Genomic DNA, 25,315 nt, shown 5'->3' with positions numbered 1-25,315 from the left:
GTAGCACCGTTATGTACGGTAATCTAGGTAAACAGCTAGAAAGAATTCCCATACCACTTCTTTTCATAACACATTTGTAACGGCAAGACAATTGTCATCAGATTAACAGCAAGAAAAAGTATATCCACAAATAAAACAGTTATCATTATTTTGTTTACTTTATATAATTTTAATATTATGTTACAAATTAAACAGTATTTTAATTTATCAAAATTCTTCGATCAGAATTAATTTTATCTATCTGTAAATTCTATTAAGAGGTAAAAATAATATTTAGTGATTATATTCCCCTAAATGTTACATATTGTTAAATAAATAAAAATACAATTGAGCCACATTTCGATTTGCACAAAATGGAGTATCCACAAGAAAACGCGGATCAATGCCTCGCACGCGATCTAAAACTCGTAAAAGAACTTTAAACCTACTCCCCGAAGATCTTTGAGTACTCGTAACCCGCGATTTCCTTCTGGTAATCATCAATGCTTTACCGTGCATTCCGTCGAACGAACCAATCGTGATCGTACAACGATGAAACGCTTCCCCGCTTCTTCGAGAGGTCGAAGATTTTTATGAACGTGCACCGCAAAACGTTGACCGTCTTGCAATGCGATAGAAACATTTCGTAAAATCTATCGTAATTCGTAAAATACGAGGATACGCAGCTACAGAAAAACAAAACAAATCTACAAAAATTAAGTCTTTCATCATAACAATATTAAATTTTTTATATTAAAATGTTAAAACAGTTAGAATTATTTATTGTAAATTTTTATTGTAAAATGAAAATTCTATCGATTATCTTATAAACAATAAAAAAATGTTCATATAAAAACGTATACAAACATATATAATTAAAAATATATCGATATATGCCTATATATGTTCTTCTTTTTTTTGTAAAACTACTGTTTGGTAGAAAAACAATAATTTAATAATGAGAAAACAAAGAATAATTAATAAAAGGATAATTTTCGCATTGTTTCTTTTACGAAAAGTTAAGTTTGAAAAAATTAGAAAAAATGCTCGTATATATGATTATATATGTAAATTATTATGTATATTTTAATTATTATTTCTTCATTATTATTATTATTATTATTTCTTCTGTATCAAATGATAATTTTACAAAAGAAAGAAGACTGTACATACATATAAGATATGAGTACATGCATATAAACATATTTTGTATTAATTATATATCTATACATACATACATATATGTTCCTACATGAAAAATTTTTTACCGAGTTATTACATCGATTAATTTATTCGTATTCTGCTAATATTATCGAGGATTAATAGTACTCTCGAAGTCGCTTGTTTAACATGATCAGCGTAAAACACACGTCGAGAATGTATGTATAGTTCTCACTCGCACGGTGACGTTATCGATGCGTGCTTCGTGCTGTTATGTCGCTATTTTCGCTAGCTGGTGACTATCACCAGAGGGATGGGAACGCAGATACGTATGCATTTTTATCACAAGCGTTTAAAGCCGTTATTCAGCCGTGGATGGCAACCCGTAAATGATAACGCGAGCGTTAACGATTATCAGACACTTTAACGAAATCAAAAACACTCGACAGTCTGTTAAGCAGCAAACATTTCAATAGCCTACCAAAACATGTTTTATATCGTTGCTTTGTCAGTAAACTCGCACCGATGATGCACAAATCGCTGGATACACATCCTAGCTTTAATCAATTCGTTTTGGAACATTATAAGTCAATTAAACGGTGTATCAGTATTGCGCGGAGAAAAATTATTACAATATAAAAATCCTTCATAAGGATTCATGCTTTCTGCAATTAATCCTTCATAAACAATTTCATCATCCCATGTACCTGTTCATCGATTCTATAATTATCAATGACATCAACCTCTTTACGCATAATATAATTGCGGAATTAATAAATAACGGTAACGCAAATACCGGCCCGATCACAAATTATATTAATATCGTGAAACTATTACTATACGGTCAGTAGGAAAATCGACGCTGTTACGTCGTTTGTTTTCTATTCGTAACACGCGAGACAAAGCAGTTACCACACCCTGGCTGCGTGCACGGTTTGCGCTTAAAACATTGTATGACATGTCACGTAAGTTAGTACGCGTGCTTCACAATCAGATCTCGCCAACTTACAGAATGTAATATATTTTAGATTAGCATTCGTATTTTTTTTGTTATAAATAAAATCGATCTTACAATATTCATTGTTTTAAGAGAAAATAGATAAAATATATAAGATATAGTAGTACAATTTCGAATACGGTACAATTCTGAACGAAATAAAATTGGAATTCAATTTTCGAAGTTTTTTTTTAAAGTTTTTTTTTAAGTTCAGTAATCCTCTCATTGTGTAAAGGGTGTGTGTGGGTGTGTGTGTGTACAGAAGGATACCAAATGGAAAAAAATCAAACTTAAACTTCGAAAATCTTATTTCGTTCAGAATTATACCATATTTGAAATTATATCTCTTACCTTATGCGTGTGTAATTACTTATTTCTTTAGAAAAAAAAATTAAAATTTGCAAATATAGTAAATAAAAAATAGTTTAAAAATATAGTAAACAAATCTAACGGTAAAGAAGAAGATATTCTTTTCATGGTGAGTGTTTAGCTTCGGATAAAATACATAAAATATGTATGTATGTGTACGTCTGTACCATAAAATTGCTATTTCTTAAAAAAAAAGATAAAAAATTTTTAATATCGTAAATAAACCTAATGACACAAGAAGAAGATATTTTTTTCTATCATTATGGCGGTACAAGCAATTAGTTAAATAGTTATCTCTTCAAATTTATTCAAGCAATAAATCATATTTAATACGGCACTCTCGGTCCACCTCTTAATGCGTAATACGAATAAATGTGACCTCTTCCTCTGGACTTTGGAACCGGTGGTCGATGTCCCTAACTGAGGAAGTAGCGTGACTGCATGCGTTGTAAAATTTGCCATTAAAAGGCGAGAAGTTTACAGTCATGTTGAAAGATATTCACGAGAGTTAAAAGCAGTCTCATGATCCGGTTGGAAAAAGTCTCCATGTGTCCCTTCACTTACCGATCATGAATATTTATACTGCACGTTTCGACTTTCGACGGCCTCTTAGGACAACGAGCTGAAAGATTTGGCGATGGATTGTATTCATAAATCGCGGACAAGACTTGTAAAAGTCTTCGAGAAAACAGCAAGGAACAATCAATGCGCAAAACATCTTTTGAATGCCAAGGGTAAGTTCTTGCATTTATATTTGTATAAATATACATGTTGATCTCTTTGTATACAAATTATTTTTATGCTTTCAAATTTAAGATTATTTTTGCGACAGTTTTTTCTTACACATACATACATAATATTAAAAACTTTATAAAGAATTACTTCGTAAGAGTTAAATGTTAAACAAGTTCTTTTATTTCCAGGTTTTAATTGGTATTTCATAAATTTATACTATAATTGAATGATTTATAATTGATCTGATTATTGTTTTGCGTATAACGTACTTGTTTGCGCCTACTTGCGTTGAGAAAGTCGAACAACACGATCGTTCAGCGGGTTGCATATACATAAGGCGCCTGTTTACCTTCAGAAAATACGTGCGATACCGTAGAATCGCATATATACAGATATATGGACGTATTTGTTTTTTATATTTAATTATACTTTGTGTGCACTTTCCCGCAGGCATCTTTTTTGGTATAATCCAATAAGACACACTTATAATATTCACTAATTATATTTAACAAAATGAGATTCGGCGATATTCGATGTAATGTTCAAACGCATTTTACTGCTGTTATTCCTTACCTGTACGGCACTGTTGAGGAAACAATTATTCTGCCCGGGTCCATTGAGTAGGCCTTTCGTGCTGGTAAAGCTGCTGTTGTGCTCCCGATGCGGTGATTTTTGACAATCTTGCACCTGTCCTTCCGTCTGATGGCATTGTGTAGATTGAAGGTAACTAGCAAAATCCACTGTGTCGTGGGATGCAGCTTGCTGCTGCAATCCCATTGTAGACGTCATGCTCGATAAATCAAAGTAGAGTCATCTGTAAACATTTGCAATAAACACATTTATTTATAACAATATCTCATCTCTTGTAAAACTTTTAGATACAATTCATACAATCGTTTTAAATAATATATTTATTTTAGTAAAGTATGTATAAATAAATATATAATAATTTTTTTTGTCAGTAATAAAATGTTTCGTATCGATAGAGAAGATACTCTCAATGTTCAACAAAAAATATTATTGAGTTACAATATCATGCACACGAAAGAAAGTCTTTACCATGCCTTAAACTATGGCAATGTACTCAAGTCATGGCATTTGCGGGAACTCATAAAACCAAGTTAATGAAGAAACTACGAAGTATAATTACGCGGGAAGATCGGAAAAATCAGTTTATACATATACGGAAATGTAATACAAGATTTTATGACTTATATCTTTAAAGAAATCGATTACGCACGTATATTCGTTGATTCAGTTTCAGATGACCTTCTTGCATTTTTATAAAAAAGAGACCCCAGAAATCAGCTCAAAAGTGAAGGAGAGAAACATCGCCTCGAGTGTCGCCGCGTGTTAAAAAGGCGAAATTATAAAGAGTCATATATGAAGGATAAAAAGAATTAAAAGAAGAGAAAACCGCTACGCTAAATGCTACTACGAGCGAGTGGACGGCTGTTAATTTCGAGGAGCCGAGAAAAGTGGTCGGAGCGAATACGTGCTTGAGAGCAGGCCTGGCGCCAGTCTCGCCGGCTTGGTTTACTGGCTTCAGATACAATACTCTGGTCACATTCTTCTACAGACATTGAGGTCCCACCGTACTCGGTGTTGCGTTTATTACGAAGTCGACGAAGAAAACCAGATGTGACTGGCTACATCTACGTTTTCAAATTCAAAAGCAAAGTAGTCAACGTAATTTTTTTAGTAACTTATAAACTAAGCAGTTTATAATTGAGATTTTTTCGAAAACAATCATTTAAGTTGTGTATTTTTATTATTGATCGAGATAACTTAATGTCTAAATAAATTGTTTAATTAACGCTATAAATGAAAATTTGATTTTGTATATAGCATATAAATCTATAAACATAAAAACTAAAAACTTGCAATACTTGCTTTAGATAATTCTAATTCTAGTGTATAAAAAATTTTAGATAATGCCATGTTAAATTATCATAATCGGACGACATAATTCTGATCGCGGAATATCTATAAGCATCAATTTAAAGGACTGGTGCGTTATATGAATTGTCGTATTGTGGAATAGAAGCTATCAAGAGCTAGGAAATAGAGCACAATGATGATTGACAGTTGCATTGATCTGTCACTCTCCGTTGACAAACACAAATGAAGCATAAACGTACGCTTTCGCGACTTTCCTGTACCCATTCTAAAATTGCGGGTTTATGGCGAATGACATTTATACATATATATATATATATATATATCCAGTTGATGTGGAAATTGCGAGTAAACCGGACTAGTTGGTCTCTCAATGTGTCGTCCCGCGTTTGCTGTCCTTGGCACAGCACGCAAAAGGAATTTCCATTTACACGGCATGAGTCGCGACAGTAACCAAGAATACGATTTCACGCCTTTCCAAGTTGCTACATGATATCGTATACTAAAATGGCCTATTGTCATGCATGGATCTAATTTTAGATAACTCCACCCAGAAAACATCAATAATGACATCGAATGCTAATTTTTCACACTTAATGAAAGCTGAGTCTAGAATACATTACGTTATCAATAATTTAACGTTAATTATTCTTCTAAAGTTTTTAGTTTTAATGTCAATTTCTTGATAATAATACAAAACGCCTATATTATTCTATAATTATTAATCAATTAAATAAGTAAAAAAAGATTCGACACGATCTAACTTATATAAATAGCCGCTTCTTACATTGTGCTAAAAATGTTAGATCCACTTCAAAGTTCAAATGCGAAATTAATATAATATTTTGCGCTCATTCCGTTTAGCAAAAAAAAAATTTTTTTTGTGGGGGGCTGAGTAGGCAGTCAGTCAGCCCCACCCGTTAAAAACAACCGATTTGTAAAATTAAATACACATGATTTATGCGCTATTTATGCGCTACTATTTCCAGGCATTTTTGATGGTTGCGCTGCAACCCTCAAGGCACTTGCCTCTTGGAGCGAACAGTCATATTCATCCCTAAGTCGTTTAAAATTGCAAAATTAAATACACTGACTGTGCACAACAATTCTTTGATTTATAAAGTGTCACGAGTGCACGAATGCTTCGCCGGAATTTTCGTTTGCTCACCCTTAGTTCAAAAGTTATACGAAATTTAAACTTTGGGGGGCCAACTTCACGCAATATTAAAAAATCGAATATTTTTTTGCATTCGTTTGCTCATCGTTTGCTCACGAACGCTCCGTCGGATTAATATTATTTTTTCACGTTGTGAAAACAGCCATTTAACTTTCTTATTGATTTAAATTTCTTTTACTTAACGAAGAAATAATTTAAATAAGTTTTCATCTTCCATATTTATTTAATCATCCATTTTAGAATTGCATTTTTTCATCCATTTTTAATAAAACTTTTAAAAAATTTTATTACATAGAGAAATTATAACATTGAAATCTGAATATTCGTTCTTACTAAACTTGCCAAATGTGAAAAGGTGCCTGTTTTTCTGCGCTCGGTATTCTTGACCAACAAATGTTTTTGTTATTTACAAGATAATTTTTTATTTTTTACTAATAAGAAATTAATATATATAAAATTTAAACATTTATCCATTTTTTTTATTTTATTGATAATTATTATTTTTTATCATACATTCTTTTTCTCTATAAATATTTCGCTGATTTTTTATTCTAAAATTCAAAATAACTTTAAAATCTGATGTAATAAAGCAATTTTATTTGTGACATTGTTTTTTGTAATTCATTAACTCTTTATTATATTATAGAATAATAAATATATATTTTTAATAAACTTGTAAAATATAAAACTGCCCTAAATTTTATGATAAATAAAAGCAAAATATTCCGGTACCGGGAATCGAACCCGAGCCTCCTGGGTGAGAGCCAGGTATCCTAGCCACTAGACCATACCGGATTACAAACGGCGTGCAACTTCACGAATGTAACATTGTCCAAGTGAGATGATGCTTTTGGATCATTGTCAAACTGTGAGAGAAGGAGTCTCTTCGTGATCCGGTATGGTCTAGTGGCTAGGATACCTGGCTCTCACCCAGGAGGCTCGGGTTCGATTCCCGGTACCGGAATGCTAAATTTTTTGCTTTTTATTATAATGTTATATAAAAATTAAATTCTCTTTCCTAAATTTATTTAAAAATATACTAATTTGCTATATTTGTTAACGTTACAATAAACAAATCAATAGAATAATATATTTTCTCTGTGCGTTCATAACACAATATAAATATTTAATAGATAACAAAAATTACTAAGAGAAAAAATAAAGAATTCATAATAAATATAACAATATTGCTACTAGATATAATTAGTAAACGTGTAATAACAAATTTTAAGTATATCTTATTATAATTATGATAAATAATAATAAAAATAAAAATCGTTTTATCTAAATCTTATATTTTTACGAATTTTATATTAATATTATTAATCGTAAAAGTTAAAACTCGTCTTACTATAATGAGTGTTGTTTGATGCTTTGCAGGTTCCAAAATACGGAGAAATTTCCTGAACGACAGTGGTCTCCCTCACGTACGTGTTATGAATGCTAATGAAACCGCACCTTTTCGTATAATAAATGCACGAAAGCGTACGTATTTATAAACGTACCACGACGCTGCGATGATTTCTTCTTTTTTTCACGTCCAAGACATGCAGCTTCTTAATTTTTTTACAAACATTTAGTGACGATGATAACGGTATATAATTTTCTAAAAAGTGAAGAAATAAATAAAGGAAGAAGAAATAATTTGTATCTACGAATAAACCATGAAAATAAAGAGACGTACGCAAGATTACTTGATGACGTGAGAAGGATGGAAAACGAAGGAAGAATGTCGTGAATTACGGCATAAAGTTTAGACGTTATCCTATCGCGTGGTTATTTCCGTTGACGTTTCATTCGCGACATCATCCACAAGATGTTGAGGAGAAGAAATCGTCATAAAAGCGCCGTGATGTCCATCCCCTCGTAAGAAAAATATGCAAATTAAACGGCGCTGCCAATCCAAATCCAGAAACTTTGACGCACAGAGCCGTTCGGCGATTGTCAGACGGTTGTAAAAGTTCAGCACATGTAATAAAAGTTGCATGAGCTAAAACAAAGTCTGGAGTTCTCTCTGGATCGACCGATTCTACATAGAAAATTCTTACGCAATGATTTTTCACACACCGAATGATTCTCTCTCATCATTATGCAACACAATTTTTATATATAGAGCTATGTGTATATGTCTGTCTAATTTCGCCGAGAAACAGATCTCTCAGCATATTATCACGATACATTGCGTTGCAACGTGTCGTGAGCGTAATGCCATGAAACTTGTCTCCGCTATAACAACCACAGTCGACGCAAATAACAATAGATGAACATTGCGGAAGAAGAAAGTTGGCAGAATCCGCTGCGAAAGAAAGCCTTGGCGATGTTGGTCACGGCGAGGAAAAAAAACCGGACGTTCTTCATTCTCGCAGAAGTAATTCGCTTTTCGATTGTGCGGTTCGCGGTTTATGCGGCAGATGCAGATGAGAAATAATGAGAGAGAAAATGGCTTTTACAGAAACTGGACATTAATTTAAAGGCTATATTGAGCGAAAGATTCATTGAATTATTATAATTTTGAAGGATTATAGAATCTATACCTCTTCTTTCAATAGCCATTTGAAATAATTAAAGCGTTATATAAGATAATTATATACATGGAAAGAAGTCTGCCTAATAAGATTTCAAATCTACAGCTTACGCAACATAAACGTCAGTTTATTTACTAAAAACGTCATGGACAGAAATATCCACGTATAACTTCGCTACGTCGTATAACTACTTTTCTTTTCAACAGAGCTTTTGCAGTCAAGTTTGCATCGCAAATGAATCTCACATGTATATTTTCGTTAGTAAACGTCTATGAATTAATTATGAATCACATTGTACCTCGCGACCGTGCGAAGCGAGTTAACGTGAGTTAGTTCCAAGTTTATCTGCACGGCTTTCCTGTAAAACGGCGATTATTATAGCTCTATATTTACGTATGTGCGAACATGACGAAGTCACATGAAGAGATATACAGCGGAGAATGCCTATGACTGAAACGATGAGAATGATAATGGACTAAGTGAATAATTTAAAAAATGTAAATAACCGCAAGACAATTTCACTTTGTAACATGCAGGATGTAAAAACAGTTAAAGATAATGGCAGGAAAAATTACCAGTGCGTTAATCGAAAGATAGCGGAATGATTCATATGATCAAATAGAAGAATGTACATATCTTGAAACGGGTATAAAAGCTTCATACGGAATGTAGGACGAGAAAAGCGACTATAAAACAAAGAATCGTTTCAAAGATCCTTCCCCTGTAAAAAACTGCGATAAAAAATTCTTACAGAACACAAAAGTATTGTGTAAACTAGGAAAGTTACTTAAAGCTTAGACAATAGAAAAAGTTTTTATTATTCGGAAACATGATTGACACAGTAATCTTTGATTTCTCCGGTCATTTTTCATCGCAAAAATCTACGAATTTTCAGATTCAATGACCGTCTTACCGTAATTTTGTATGCCAACTGAGTGATCGATGAGATACAAACTATAATACGGCCATCAAATCTCGAATTTAGAAGTTTAAGTCAAAAAGAACATTAAATCAGTTTAAATAATTTATTTAATTCATTTACTTGATCTATAAAAATTAATTCATATTTGAAAATTATCAAAATTTACTGATATATTGTTGAAATTTCAATGTTCGCAATTTTTATTTATTTTTTTGACCTATTAAACAATAACCTTCCAAATCGGTTCGTAGTCCAAATTAGTCTCTCACAAACAAAACGACTTAGATCATTCATCTCTCTTTCTTTATTTATGCTTCCGAAAGATCCTAAGTTCAAAAGCGCCGATTACTACAATTTACTTGGCAATCCACAGGTGCGCTTTTGTTGATGATTTCCTTTTTCAGAAAAAGTATGTTACTAGTGTAATCTCCAGCCAAATTTCTCGGAAGGCTACTTTTGTGTTTGACATGCGATCGTTGATCGTAACATGCGATCATCGTTTACACATTAAATCACACATGATCGCGTGATACAAATATATTTGAAAACTGTTATAAATTCTATATTTTTATTAAATTATTCTTTCTTTTACTGCTTTATGTTTTAATTCAAAAAGTAAAGCAAACAATGTGCATATTTTTATCAAAAGGACAGTGCCATTTTTTTAAATATTTTAAATTATGTGACATATTTAAATACTTTTTAGAAATATGGAATAAAAGTCACAATTTAAAAATATTATAATACTATTTTATTTACATAAAAACATTTAAAAACGTTTAAAAAATTCATTAAAAAACAGATATTCAAAGCCTGAGATACAAGTTTGTTACACGCGTTTGCTGTTTGTTTTAAGCAATAAATTATTAGAGTGTATATAAAATTTTAAAGAATTTTAAAGATTATTTGTACTATTTTATATTATATTACGCTATTAAAGCGCCAGCCTCGAGCATCAATTTTTCAAAGATACACCTGCATATAAAGTATCGAATGTTACCGAGCTTCAGGCATCGCGCTTGCGGTTATCAGGAAAAACTTGTCCGACTGGTCATGCATAAAATACATCGAGTCTATTGACACGAGAACCAACAAGAGCAAAGCACTTGGAAGAGCACGTGACTGCGGTGAAACGTACAAACTCTTAATAAATTATCTTTTTCTGATATCACCGCAGCACAAAATTTACATAACACGAACTACACGTCTTCTTACAGCTTCCTATTCTAATAAAAAAAAAACAGATTCAGATTTTATATGTTTATAAGTAATGTATGAAATATCTGCTAACAATAAGTAAGGCTTATATATTAGCTCACAAATTAATATTCATTTATGATAAGATCATAATGCAATACGATGATTTAATTCGCGTGTTGCACCGCAAATAATACAGATGTAGAAAGAATGTATAATAGTAAGTTACGACAAACTAATTATAACTAATTATATGATAAACACGGAAAGAGAACACTGCCACGACATAGTTCCGACTGATGGCCGGCCGCTCAACTATGTGAGAAACGGGTCAAACAGGTGTGACAGAAGGTCTGGTAGGTGTGTGCCACATTTAAATAAATATGTAACCACCAGTTCCCCAGATAAACTTTCATGCTAGTTGACAGTTCGATGGCAAAGCTATGACACGTATTTTTTTATACGTGTGCTCATAATTATATATAAATTATTTTATTATATATTCGCAGTATGATTATTATATGTATATATTTTGATAAACTTAAATAAAATGAAGATAATTAAAAATATCTTTTCAAATTTAATATTTTTAATGTAGACAGTTAACACTTAAAGACGGAAATAATTGCCAAGGAAAAAAAGTAAATTTTAAACAAACAATTATAAGCAACAAAACATGTTCTTTGAATACAGTTTATGTAAGGTTTATTTAATAGAGTTTTAAAACATTTAAAATTTCAATAAATATGTTAAAATAAATAAAATTATAATAAAAACAATCAAATAAATTAATTTTACATCTAACATGTGACTTGTGTTAGTTAAGGCAGCTATAGTAAAATATCATATAATACTTTTTATTAGACTACTCGTTCACTCGACTATATTATACGATGACTACTTTACACTTTCGAGGCCACCAATGGAATGTTGTTACTCAGCGATGATAATACAGCTCGCTGATTATCGTGCAGCTCGAAGCCTCCTCAGGGTCACTTAAGTTACATCGTAATGATGCCCAGGCGGCGAACCGGTTACGGTCCCGGACCCTAAGGCCCTGCCACTGCACTTATTTGGCCCCGAGACCGCCCTCCATCACTAAACCGATCGCGAGGCAGACGAAAATAAGAAGAAATGGGCACGAAGGAACCCACAAAAATTAACCACGCGCTCGCTCGCACCTGGTTCGAAGATGAAAACACGTAGTCAAACTGGCTCAAAGCCCTTAACCACAAGGAGAGACTCCAACTCTTATAGACGCTACTTCTAGCAAAGTAATCTATATATATATATATATACAAAATCTATAATAAGAGACACACAAAAATTCTGTCAACAAGTAAAGTTCTAGAAAGTTTCTTCTATTCTTAATAATTTAAAATTCAATTATAAAGACTGTAAAACTGTTCAGTGAATAATTGTAACTCCTATCACATACGAGTAAAGAACTTGGAAACTCTTTACGACACAGGAATTTACAATTGATAACGGACCAACATTAACAGTCACACAAATATCAACCGTTTTACAAGAACTTTTTACGATCTCACACACTCAACTTTTTATATTAAATGACCATCGTACATTAGAACGGACTGAGATTTATTCTCTTATAATATATTTAAATTGAATTTTTTATTTATTTAATTTCCGACTTAAAAATTGTATTTTAGAACATACTGATAAAGGCCGAATATCGGCCGAAACGTATATAAATTTAAATTTGTAAAGATCGTTTTAAATATATTACACCGCAACAAATAACCGGCGTATTGGTTATATGCTCCTTTTTTAATTTTTGTTTATAAAGTAATTGTCATTGCATAAATATGTGGAAATATTGCTACACACAGCGTTATAAATAATACAGCGTATTGCATGTAAATCTCGCTCAAAGAACTATGGTTAACATTAATTACTGCTCGATACAATTCACATACTCGGAGTTTAGATCGATGTTAACTTCACGAATACAATACAATAAATATTCGTGTCGATCCGCCCCCGCAATTTTTAATCCGTTCCATTACCTCGACGACAATGGAACGACGATACATCGTTCTCAAGTCCTTCCTTTCGATAACGCTCCGATTGTAAGTACCTCCGGAGTGCACAATACGTCAGATAGTCGCGCTCCATTTTCAGAAAGATACAACACCCCTTTGCGCTAAAGGGGTTGGACTTATAAATCTAACGATAAATCTATCACCAGCAAAAGCTGACCGATATCGCGCCTGTGGCTGGTTGCCAAAACCATCCCGCAAATCTTGTATTATACAGTCGCATGCAAGACATTCTCTTTCCTCCTATTTCGCATAGCTATATCCAACCACATTGTCCAGCTCATTTCTTCTCTTTCTCAAATGAGCAAGCCGTAAGAAATAAGATTTATTCTAGTAACATTATTTTTTCTGTTTGCTACTTGGTCGTTATTTGCGGCCAGAAAGCGAAGCCCTTCGAGCGAATCCTCAAGGACGGATGCTTCCTACTCGTAAATAAGAATGTTCATAAATTCTTTGTAAGATATTAGACGCGCTTTCATATTTACACTCGTATCTTATTATGCAAATGAATGAATTCTGCAGTAGTCTATTATTAACACGGAGAAATTAAAAAATAGCATAGATAGAGTGAATTTCATTCATTGAGTGTATCTCATTAAATTTTATTTGTATAATCAACGAGGCTTGACTTGTTGCATAGCATTAAGTCTCTTGTTGATTTTTTTTTCAAAATAATAAATTTATTTCAGAATAATGAATAATCATTCATTATTCTGAAATAAATTTATTATTTTGTACAAGCAACGTTGAAGTTCTAATAACCGACTCGCACTTCGTTAAACCACTCTATTAAATGGAACGTTTGCGTGTCGGCAAATTGTATAACATTGTTAGTTACCCGACGATGTCCTATGATATTGCAGGGCGTCACACTCCTATAGGGGAAGGTAAATAGGTGGTGATCCTGCAAACCATCGTCCAGTCACAGTCAGTAATATACGTGTCGTCGAAGCAATATGTGCCGCGCCATAATTTGTTGTTAAAACTTCTTCCATATTTCTTCCTGCGGTAAAACATAGTTCAATCACTGCAAAAGCTTATTATCACATCAAAGTTCAAAGAAAGTGTACAAGTTTTAAGAACACAAAGATGTGTACATAGAATTTTTTTAAGTGTTAATGAGGGACTTGAATTCACAGATTGTAGAAAACCGATTAATCTCCTATACATTGCACTCTTCCACTAACATTGGACGATGTCTAACATATATGATATGAGAACAGTACACATGCAGAACCCATTCTCGCGTATTCAAGTGGACTTCATTACAACAACTAATCCTACCAAAATGAACATCATTATACCAGTCATTCCCGCAACCGTGCGTAATATCATGGATTTCACGCTACTGGTGGCAGGCATTAGCCTAAATGCTTTTCTCGGTCTCTTTATCCTATTAAATTCTACCATGCACACGTCTACTAATTGTTACATAGTAGGCCTGGTATTATCAAACTTTGTAATCCTGCTTGAACCACTTGAACAAGTACTTAACTGGATTTTCGATATACACTTAGAGATGAATCTCGACTACGTATTTTTGATGAGCTTCGTCACGTCCAACCTGACGATAATTCTACTAAATATTGAGACGTACGTTGTAATTTGTCAAAAAAACTCACCTCTTCTCAAGCCGCTTTTAAAAATTTCGACAGCTATAAAAGGAATCATGTTCATATGGGCAATGTGTATAATGGCAACAGCCATAGAATTACACTTGTACGATCATTTTGTAAAAGAAATTATGTACGACATTTACGTTTCATCCACTATTATGTTCATGATATTCCCGTGTTTTATTTTTATTTTGCTCAACTGCTTCATCCTATATGACCTGATATTATTAAAATCAAAAACTGAAACGTGGTTAAGCAAAGATATGAAGCGTTTTATCTTTCCGGGTACGTAAAAATTTCATTTTAATGCAAATATGGCGATTATTTAAGTCTTCATAGATCTTTTATGCTTCTTCATTATACTGAAATAACTCTTCTGTGTTGTGTAGTTGGTATTTATACTGGGTTTTTTGTAACTATGGTACCATATCGAATTGCGAGAGCTATCACTCTCATAACACAATCTCACTATAACAATATGGCAATAGAGATAACTTATACAATGGTTAAAATGTTTCCGACAATTCTACCAATAATATGTTTCGTAATATGGAAATTGTCTCGTCAAATCTCTCGAGGTTAGTAACACAAATATATTAATTAATATAAAAATAATTAATAATTTTTCTATTTCAGACAAGACTGCATTATCAACGGCATAAAACCTCATAACATGAAAAATATTCTGATACATGATGAGATAAAAGTATATTCATGCTATTCCATTAAAGTAATCTATCTAATTTTTTGATAATCTAATCTATCTTATTGCATTTCCTCGCAAAGATTTATCCATTGTATGCATCTTTGGGTGATTTATTATTCCTAAGAAGAAAACTCGTACGTGCGATAACCAAGCACATCCGCTCTCATGAGAGAAAAAAACCGATGTGCAATCTGCACACAAATTTTTGAATTCACCGAGCTTTCTGTATGCAAATTAGTTTCCATTTAATTTTCTCCTTCAAAAGCTAAACTGGCATTGTACTTAAGAATCTTGTACTTATATAAGATAAGGAAATATATGATAAGGAAATATATTATTTATAAATTATAAATTTTACAGTATCATCATATTTTCATATATTTTAATTTCAAAGTATTATGTGAACTTATTAAATATATGCATTATATGTATATTTAAAACAATAATAATAAGTTAATTTTTTTTAGGAACTTCCGTTAAAGTATAATTTACTGTTTTTATATTGTGTATTCATCAAGCGCCTCGCTTTAAGATTACACATCGGGTAAAAGGTATTTCTTACAATCTATTTAGCTGTAACGCAGTACTTCCTTTCTAACGAGAAGTCGGCGTTTATCAAATCGAGGATAAACCGAGTTCACAACTTATACCAAGCAGCTTGTCTGTCCCTTCGTGTTTAAGAATTCCTCTCGCGACGTTTCGTATTCCTTCCTTCGCGATTTCACAAGATCTAAACAAGAAGATATGCTAACAAGAAAGTGTAGAGCTTATAAAGATCAAGCATGTATTTAAAAATATAACGTAAAATTACTGATGAAGATCTGTTAACATTTAAGTATTTATAGTGTGTTTTGAGGGTTAATTATCCTTTATAATTAACGTCTTAAAGAAAGCGTTTAGACCTAATTGTATCTTAAACTCACGATACTATATTGAAAACTGATAAAAACTCACGAATTAGTAAAACTTTTGGTTTTTCTCTCTTTCTTACTTTTAGTTATTCTACTTTACAGAAAACGCAAAATTGAAAAAACAGAATAACTTCATAAAAATAATTTTGTATAAGCTTCTCATAAAAAATTATAAAGAAAATATTTGAAAACAATGTACGTTTTTTTCTTACATGTACAAATAATCTCTGTAAAGTACATTGCCAATGCATAAGATACATCCTATGTGTTGTTGCTGCAGAGAAAAGGAAGATCACGAAGAACCAGGAAATCGGTGAAGCAGAACGCTTAGACACAAACTTCCGATTCGAGGAACGCTAACTGGGAGGTTGTTTTTTTAAATACATACATTCCTGAAACAATTCAGATTTAGATTTTCAATTTTTAGATCATAATTAAAAAGAAAAATATACTGTATAACTAGTCACACAAAATACATAAATTAATATTAAGTTTATCATATTTAGCATTTAAAACTTCTTGAAAAAAGTATAATTAAACAAAAACATATACATATTACGTATTGTAAAAAATTATTATATTACGCTAAACAATGTAACACTTTTTATAAAAGTTATAACAACAACAAATTCTTATTACTTTTTGTATGTAAATTCCAAATTGAAAATTATCGTGTAAATATTGATATTCTTTTTTCCATTTTCAGAATATAAATTTCAGAGGACAAAAACTATATTTATTTTTACTAAAACTATAGTTATTTGTATCTTTTTTTTCCTTCTCTCTCTATAACATTGATGTATCTTGACGTATATATCATAAAGGAATTGTATTGTATTCATTTTGTGTATCTAACTTTCGTTATGTATTATAAAAACTTTAATGTCATTGCTGTTATTTATAAAAACAAGTTGCAGCAAAAAAACTAGAGTAATATAGAGTAGAAATTTAAAACAATTCACTGTTATATTGTTTTTGTAATTTAATTAAATAATATTATTGGCAGATAGCGTATCGGTTTCTTGTGAGACAAAGGAAGTCTTTAACTTTCTCCATTTGTTTGTACCACGTTAAATTTATGTTAATCTTAGATCTCGTATCCAATTTACTTCTAAAAACATACAAGATCGAAAATATCGTTTTATGCAATAAAAATGTTAATCCAGGGAGTTTATAAATTATGAGCACGTACTCGTCCTTGAGGTCCAAATTTCGCAACAGTGTTACAAGCGGCTTGCTTGCGGCGATGCATCAGCCTATATAACTCTGTGGTCGGCGTTCTATAAATACGTACCACGGACAATTTAAAAATGCAGTGACAGTAATAGCGAGCGCTACATTGTAACCGTGTTAAAAATATTTTTAGCTCCCCCCGTCTCGTTGGCTTAAAAGCACGAAAAGATGTAAGAATTGTAAAGTGCTGCGGGCTGTAAAGTGTGTTCCTGCGCGTAGCGAAAATCGAACTAGGATTACCGAGACCGGTGTTGCAGGTGTATACACATGCATAAACGCATCGCTGAACCGGGGGACATGGGAAAGGCGATAGACGCCACGCTGTTTGCGGTAGCCAGCGGAACGGATGAATGCGAATCGAACGTAACATTCACTCGATGCGACGTGTGAATGAAGCGACCGAGTAACGCGGATAGAAACTCCATTCAGGCTCGCCACTGGAAAAAGTAAGCGCGACTGTATCGATTGCGATCAACATCAAGTTTGATGTGGGGACCAACGAACACCCGGAGCTTTGTTCAAACGTTTGCTTACACCCTTGTGCAGTCAAAATATATGCGGTCTTAATTATTAACTTTCTGACACAAGACAAATGTGCGCTTCTTTAGATTGTTTTTGGAACGGTTGGAAAAACAGAAAAGTGGCGATAATGCAACGAAAGTGCAATGAAAAAATTTGTCAAAAATATTTTTAGCAGTAGGTATAAATTTATTTAAAAAGCAGCCTTTTCTCTTCAGAGGGAACAATAATTGTCACTATCACGATGATGACTGTGGAATAAAAAAAAATCCAGCAATACCGGATGCTTTTCCAAACACGTTATACACAATTTATGAAACTTCCTCCCTCGACATAAATTAACCTGACCTTTATTTTCACGCTAGCTTATCCAAACACCGATAGGCCCTGCGCTTGTGTATCATGGGGAAATGTTTTATCAAGTGCGGATGCCTGAAAAGCCTCAAGAAATTTTTAGCGGGTACAGCTGCCCTGAATAATGATGAATTTAGAAATACAGTGCAAGCCTTGCGCAAAATTCTTGATCTGTATGCTAATAGATTGCGTTGTATATTTTATTTTAAGAAAATCAAATATAGCTGCTGCTAAAAATAATTAACGCGTGAAATTTTATATTATAAAAGTTGATTATGGTATAAATTTATATGTATTTAATAAATAAAGTCGTACACATATATTCATGATTATTTGATATAAAGAAATAACAAACAAAATTAATGTATTTGAAAAACGGTAAACAGTTTCCAGTATTAAAAAATTTTTAAGCAATATCAGGTGCAAATATAAAAAAGTATAAGACGAAGAATTATACATTATCATATTCAAGCTTAATGCCTTCGTCCAAGCTAAGTTTAGGTTTAAATCGTTACAGGTTCTGGAGTCGTTTCTGTTGAGTAAAGTCTCACGAAGTTTTAATGAAATCATAACCGGCAGATCCCGCGCGAAGTTATGACCTTTTCGACATATTTCTCCTTTTGCTGCTTACATACAGCCTCAGACAATATCAGAACTTTATACAAAGTCCGCCGTTAATATTTTTTATGAAAATAATTAGATTAAAGTTTTCATGTGTGAAAGATAGCAAGTAATATTAATTTTATTAATTTTGTCACATTAAAGATGTATAATATCAATATACGCAATTAAAGATAAGAAATTATTAACAAAATGTATTAAAAATAACACTGGGATTATAAAAATTATCGCATAATCATTGCGATCATAAATTAGTATGGTCATTAAAATACGATTTGAAACATGAACGGATGAAACTGGCTGACCCTGTTTTGTGCCGTTGTTAATTTCGTCACACTTTAATTTTGTCATACATATATTTTCATAATCATATTCGTATATTACATGTATGTGCTCACACGATTTTTTGTCATTCATATCGATCGAGCAATCGCGAATAAATTATTTATAAATTCCTCTCCGAACGAATACACCATCGAATTTCATCGTTGACATTTCGCGTACCCATCACGACCATCACGTAGCGAAGATGATTAAAAGTCGGTACCTCCAGGTATGATTATTTTTTTCCATTCTCTCATCGCTGTATGATTTCGCGATACAGCAATAAAAGTTAAAGCGTAATTGAATGTCATATAAAATAGCTTTGCACCATGTTAATATTTATATTACTCCATGCGCGTTCACATTATTTGAAAGATGATAGGTTTTATGGAATTTGGGGAAACATTCGCTACACGAACTATTGCGTTATTTCGATTATTTAAAATTATTTTATACATCTTTTCCAGTTTATATATTTTCAATTTATTATTATTATCATCAACATCTTAATTATTTCTTGCTATTTGTTTCATTCTCGCTAAATTATGTATCTCCGTTGTGCATAAAGCACCATCAAATTAAACCACACAATACTTACATTATATTAACCGCGCTGCGTAGTACGTGGGCGCTTCCCAACGAAACAACAGAATCAAAAAGCGATTCAGTGTGCATTCAATGAGAACTTGTATGAAGAAATGAATGGATCTTTCGTCGCTGTAACGAAGTTAATGTATGTCTTCGCCGTGCGTTGGAAAGCAAAAGGAATCTTTCTCTATAATAAGATGAATAAGACAAGGGCTTTGTTAACGAAGAATCTTTGAAGTTTCTGGTTATACCACTGTGCAAATGTAAAGTAAATGTGTAACAAAAGAACTTCACAATATCTCAGCAAGTGCCATTGCAAAAAAATAAAAATGTGAATAATAAAGTCACAAAAGAAGAAAGACACGTCGTATATGTTTCGCTCAATTTAAGTAATTTCACTTTATCCTATTTAAGTACAACTGCTTTTGCGAGATTACGCTGAAGAAAATCGACACGTTAATGAGTAGCTGAATTTTTAATAGCACCCTTTTTTGCAAGTCAGTGGCTTTCTAGGTATTACTCTCATCTAAGAGCTATGCTCGACGATCAATGCACTATCATGTGACACCCTATATATACTTACTGCCTAAGGCAATGCGTAGGTGGGCGTTTTGCGACGAGGGCCAGATAACGTCACCATCTCTGTACAAACGCAGGATAGGCACGGAATGGAACGCCCTATACAAATTCTTTGCTTAAAAAAAATATCTAGCATGAGTCAGGCTCCACTATGGCGAACGGAAAGGATGCTGCGCGAATATTTCGACACACATCTATTTATACATGCATGCTATAGTCATATGCAGCTGCCTCCAAATTTCACTTTTATCATCATTATTAAATAAATTAATTTTAACCTTTGAGAGATACTTTATTAAAACTGGATAATTCTTATAAAGTTTATAAAATTTAATTTATTTATTCTTAAAAACTTGTGTTTGATAATAATAATAATTTAAAAATTATTAAATCAAAAGTTAAGTTAAATCAAGAGCTATTTATCTAAAGTACTCGAAAAAAGCGTAGGTAAGAAATTGAAATTATAACATTTCTGTTATCTAATCTTGCTACTCACTTCCTCATAATTATCAATAACTGAGCATAATTACTTGCCTCATGTAAAATGATTGCAGGCATCGCCGAGCTTATCGGCATCTAACGGTAAACATCAAACTACGATAAGAGCGACAAAGGCATACCATATATGCTAGCTTGATTTAATTAGATTAGATTTTAATGAAGGAACGTCTGGCACAAGAGCCGATACAACGGAATGACTACGTTTATTCTCTGAAACGCCCCAACGTTATGACGTCTTTGTAAAATTTCTACTCAATACAATCTCACCTTTAAGAACAAAGAAAAAACCGAGTGAAAGACAAAGAATGGTAGGTGCCAGCGATCGCACAAAAACCAAATAACTACTCGTACTAACAATAAAAACACCATTCCTAGCAAATAACATCATTTTTTATACTACAATACAATAGCAAGAGAAATAAAATACAGTTCTTGTCGTCAATTTATTATGATTCAATGTAATATTGCAATGCAAATAAAGTGCAATATCATGATAAATTAAAATAATAAATCAATCTCTAACAAATCCTATCATTCCAAAATTTAGAGTACATTTTTTAAAATGTGATTAATTATCCTAAACTTTTCCAAGAAAGCATTTCAAGAAATAAAGGGGTAAAGAAAATAGTATAATAAAAATAATACTATAGCAATACTTTTGTAATAAATTTTTGTAATAAATATAATAAAGAAATGATAACACACGCTTAAAGTTGAATTTATTTACTCACAATTAATACATATTGTATGGTTTTCTATTGTTTTACGAAAAAATGTATGTAAAATTAAAATCATTATTTCTTACTTTCATAAAATAATTCAGCTTTCGCGAACTTAACTAATTCGTCGAACTTCCGGTATATCGTTTGAAATCTCTTTATAATACATTGCAAAAAATAAAAAAAATGCGAGAAATTAGAAATATATTGTATGCTTATGTGAATAGCGAAAAGTGCGATATCGATCTATCTTAAATTAAAAAATATAAAAAACGGTTAAAAATTCAACGATTATAGAGTACATTCGATTTATACCTCCATAACGACTATAACAAAACATTTCGACAAGATAAATCATGTATATTGACTTATGTGGAATATTTGACATTAAAATAAAATAAAATTGACAGTCAAAAAAAAGTGTATGCTCAGACCACTCCTGTTTAACTTGTACAAATAAAATAAAATTGTGCAGACTCACATAAATAGCAGGTAATTTGCCTGATTCAAGAACCTGTCATTGTGTCTATATGCGAAGTAATCTCCAGTTCGCTTTCGTTCGCATTTAGAATGCGAACGGCGAACAAAAGAACATAGTAAAACACGGCTAAACGACTTATTGTTCTTGAGAAGGGACAATGATGTGTGGGCAAATCACTGGCAAAATTTTCTGGATGACAATGGATCTACAAATTGAAGAGAAGCTTATACCGCAAAAAAAATCGATTTGCGCAAATCCATCTCGTACCGCAAATGAAATACTGTTATTCGCAAAATCAAATCAATCTTCTCGTTAGTATTTAGAATGCGTTCTTAATTGCACGTTTCCAAGTTCGTTATCTTACCAGTAATATATCAAGCACACTTATAGTGGAAGTATCGTAAGATGGGATAAAACTGTATTATTTGTATTATCGTTATATTTTTAATACGCTAAATGATATTGACAGTTGACTTCCTGCTTACTTACAGTTGATCAACCAAACAATGTCTACTTAAATTAAATCTCTGCAATCAAATAAAATAATTATGGCATTAATACATAGCTCGCGAATTAATGAAGTTCACATGATAAGCCGATTATGTTAGTATTAGTAACTAATAATCTTAATGCCGGAAATTTAGAGCTAAAATGTTATCTTTGTTGAGATATAATATTCTATATCATATAAAAAAATAAAGATGAATAATAAAATATTCAAAATATTATTTACAATTATTAACTGAATTAAACTTGCGCGATTAAAATATAAAAATAATTTTTCGTAGATATTATTTCCAACATAAATAAATAAATTGTCTGTCCCTTCTAGATTGGTTAAATGTAGTTTTCATTTCAGGTTTAAAGCTTGAATCTTGGATTTAGATTAGCTCCACTCATTCTTCTCGCAAATCAAATCGTGATTTTATTAAACGCGACAAATAAACACTAATGTTGCAAAAGTGCAAGGCTAAGTTCGGGTCTCCAGATGCGCGCGACGCGGTTGTGTCGTTTACGCTTTCTGCCCAGCAAGGATGCCATTGCTGCACTACGTAATCAAGGTCGCCTATAGTGATGGGATCACGCGATTTAAATTCCTATCATTTACGCGCGCGCAGGTGGTCCCCGGTGTTTACGCGGTCATGTCCTTATTAGCACGTCTTGTTATGCAAGCACAACGACACATCCAACATTGCAATTATCGCATGTACGTATAGAGAGAAAGAGAGCAATGACTTTACTTACTGCTTATCTGCATATTGGATCAGATAAAAAGTAAAAAGATAAAAAAAAGTAAAAGGATAGAACCACGTTTAGCTAATACATCTTCAAAGTACGGAATCGAGGATTTCCCTCGCGTGTGATATTACTTCTAGATTCAAACGGGAATACAATCGATACAATGGATTCGCATGGTTCTCAAATCGTACCCGAGTGTGTGAAATTCTCCATATTCTAGAACATACCGGTGTGAATTTAACACCATGCGGTATTTATATAATTCTCACCATTGATGTTAATATTAATATCAACCCGGTGAGAATTATACATACATATAGACGCTGTATGGTGTTAAATTTACATCGATATTTTTGAGAATGCATGCGTCAACATACATTTTATTCGAATTATTAACATTAAATCGAGCGGTCATTATTGACCGTGTTTCTATTTTTCAAACTAATATTAAATATAATATTTCTTATGTAAAAGGTAAAATTCTGAAATTTTTTTACTTATCAATAATTATGTCTTTTATCCTGAAATCCTTTTTTTATCACTTTCTTAATTTTCATAGTATAATTTATTCACTTCATCCTTTTAGTAAATATAAGAAACATCGAAACTTCTACCGAATGAGACAAATTTTTTTAAATCGCTCAATATAAAGAACTCTTGTTAATATTAGGTGTTAAACTTAATTCCTGCCGTTTTTCGTCTCCAAAATTGATTTGTTTCGAAGGGAAGATAAATGAATACCTCAATCAAAGTAATTTCCTCCATTTTCTACTTTATTACTAATTAATAATACTTTGATTAAGGTATTTCCCTTCGAAACAAATAAATTTTGCAGATAAAAACTGGCAGGAATTAAGTTTAACACCTAATACTACACGATAATGATTGTTAAAGGACATATAAAAGTTAAAATTCAATATCTTTATAACATAAAAAATTAAACGTATAAAATTACATGATAATCTATATGACTTATTACAATAGTTTCTGATGTATTATAGAATAAATTAATAAATAAAGCATTACATATGTTTCGACTTTTGTATTAGGCCCTCTTCAAATGTACAATTAAATAAAAGTTCGCAAAGATGTTAACCATTTCAAGCAAGAAACATTCTTGTGTAGAACGTAAAAATTTTGTAGAATGTAAAAATTTTTTATTAAAAATAAACGAATTAGAAGATTCTGATCATATCAAAATTCTGCCCTGATGAAAATAAAAATCGTAGTGTAAGTCGAATGTAATGGGAGAGTAACAGAAGCGTAAACAAAACTTCTAGAAGGCGAAAATTGGAACAACAAAATGTAAAAGAAGCATTTACGCTTCTTTTACATTTCTAGAAGTTTCGTTTACACTTCTATTACTCTCCCATTACATCCGATTTACGCTCCGATTTTTATTTTCATCTCAGAGTGGTTTTAACTAGAATTATAATAGATTCAACAAAAAATTCTAATTTATCTATTATCAATCAGAATTCCAATTAATTAGACTCTTTTTTTAATATAATGTTAAAACAAAACGAGTATTAGACTTACCTTTGCCGCATACACGAATATTTCCCTCGTAAGTTCGAAGAAGCAACTTTCGTCACCAAAGTTCACGTCTGCATCGACAATCGCCGGCGACAGAGTCGGTTGATTGTCGCGCTGGGCCAAACTGGTCGAACCACAATTGCAGTACCGTTTTATCGAAGTAATCCAGGACTTAACTCATCCTCTGTCGCGACCGACGAAACACCCGCGTCGATCGTCAATAAATGTATATTTTGTCACACACGTTCACGCATGCAAATAGCGAAAAAACGCAGCGATTCACGAGCGCAACGCGATCCTCGCGACGCGCGAAATATAAACGAAGATAAGTCACTGACGTCACCCACTGTCGCTGACAGCGAAT

General features: G+C 32.3%; 1 protein-coding gene and 2 non-coding genes across 4 annotated transcripts in view; 1 reads left to right on the top strand and 2 right to left on the bottom strand.

The window, feature by feature from the left end:
* Positions 1 to 25,011, bottom strand: part of ec (ubiquitin specific peptidase echinus) — a 68,613-nt gene extending 43,602 nt beyond the window's left edge. The window contains exons 1-2 of one of the 2 annotated variants that reach the window (XM_018516847.1): positions 24,955 to 25,011; positions 3,815 to 4,055 (exon numbers count right to left, since the gene is read on the bottom strand). In XM_018516847.1, the coding sequence (XP_018372349.1) occupies positions 3,815 to 4,030 (216 nt within the window). In that variant the 5' untranslated portion in view covers positions 4,031 to 4,055; positions 24,955 to 25,011. Of the gene's footprint in view, positions 1 to 3,814; positions 4,056 to 24,954 lie in introns of those variants that run through there. The other variant, XM_018516848.1, reaches the window with a different exon arrangement.
* TRNAE-CUC (transfer RNA glutamic acid (anticodon CUC)) lies at positions 7,041 to 7,112 on the bottom strand. Its single transcript has one exon. It is a non-coding gene; the product is annotated as a tRNA-Glu (tRNA).
* On the top strand, positions 7,210 to 7,281 carry TRNAE-CUC (transfer RNA glutamic acid (anticodon CUC)). Its single transcript has one exon. It is a non-coding gene; the product is annotated as a tRNA-Glu (tRNA).
* Positions 25,012 to 25,315: the final 304 nt, after the last annotated feature.

Source organism: Trachymyrmex cornetzi, unplaced genomic scaffold (genome assembly GCF_001594075.2).
Source record: "Trachymyrmex cornetzi isolate Tcor2-1 unplaced genomic scaffold, Tcor1.1 scaffold65, whole genome shotgun sequence".
Taxonomy (NCBI): domain Eukaryota; kingdom Metazoa; phylum Arthropoda; class Insecta; order Hymenoptera; family Formicidae; genus Trachymyrmex; species Trachymyrmex cornetzi.
The sequence above is the reverse complement of the archived record's forward strand: the minus strand, read 5'-3'. Positions and strand labels throughout refer to the sequence as shown.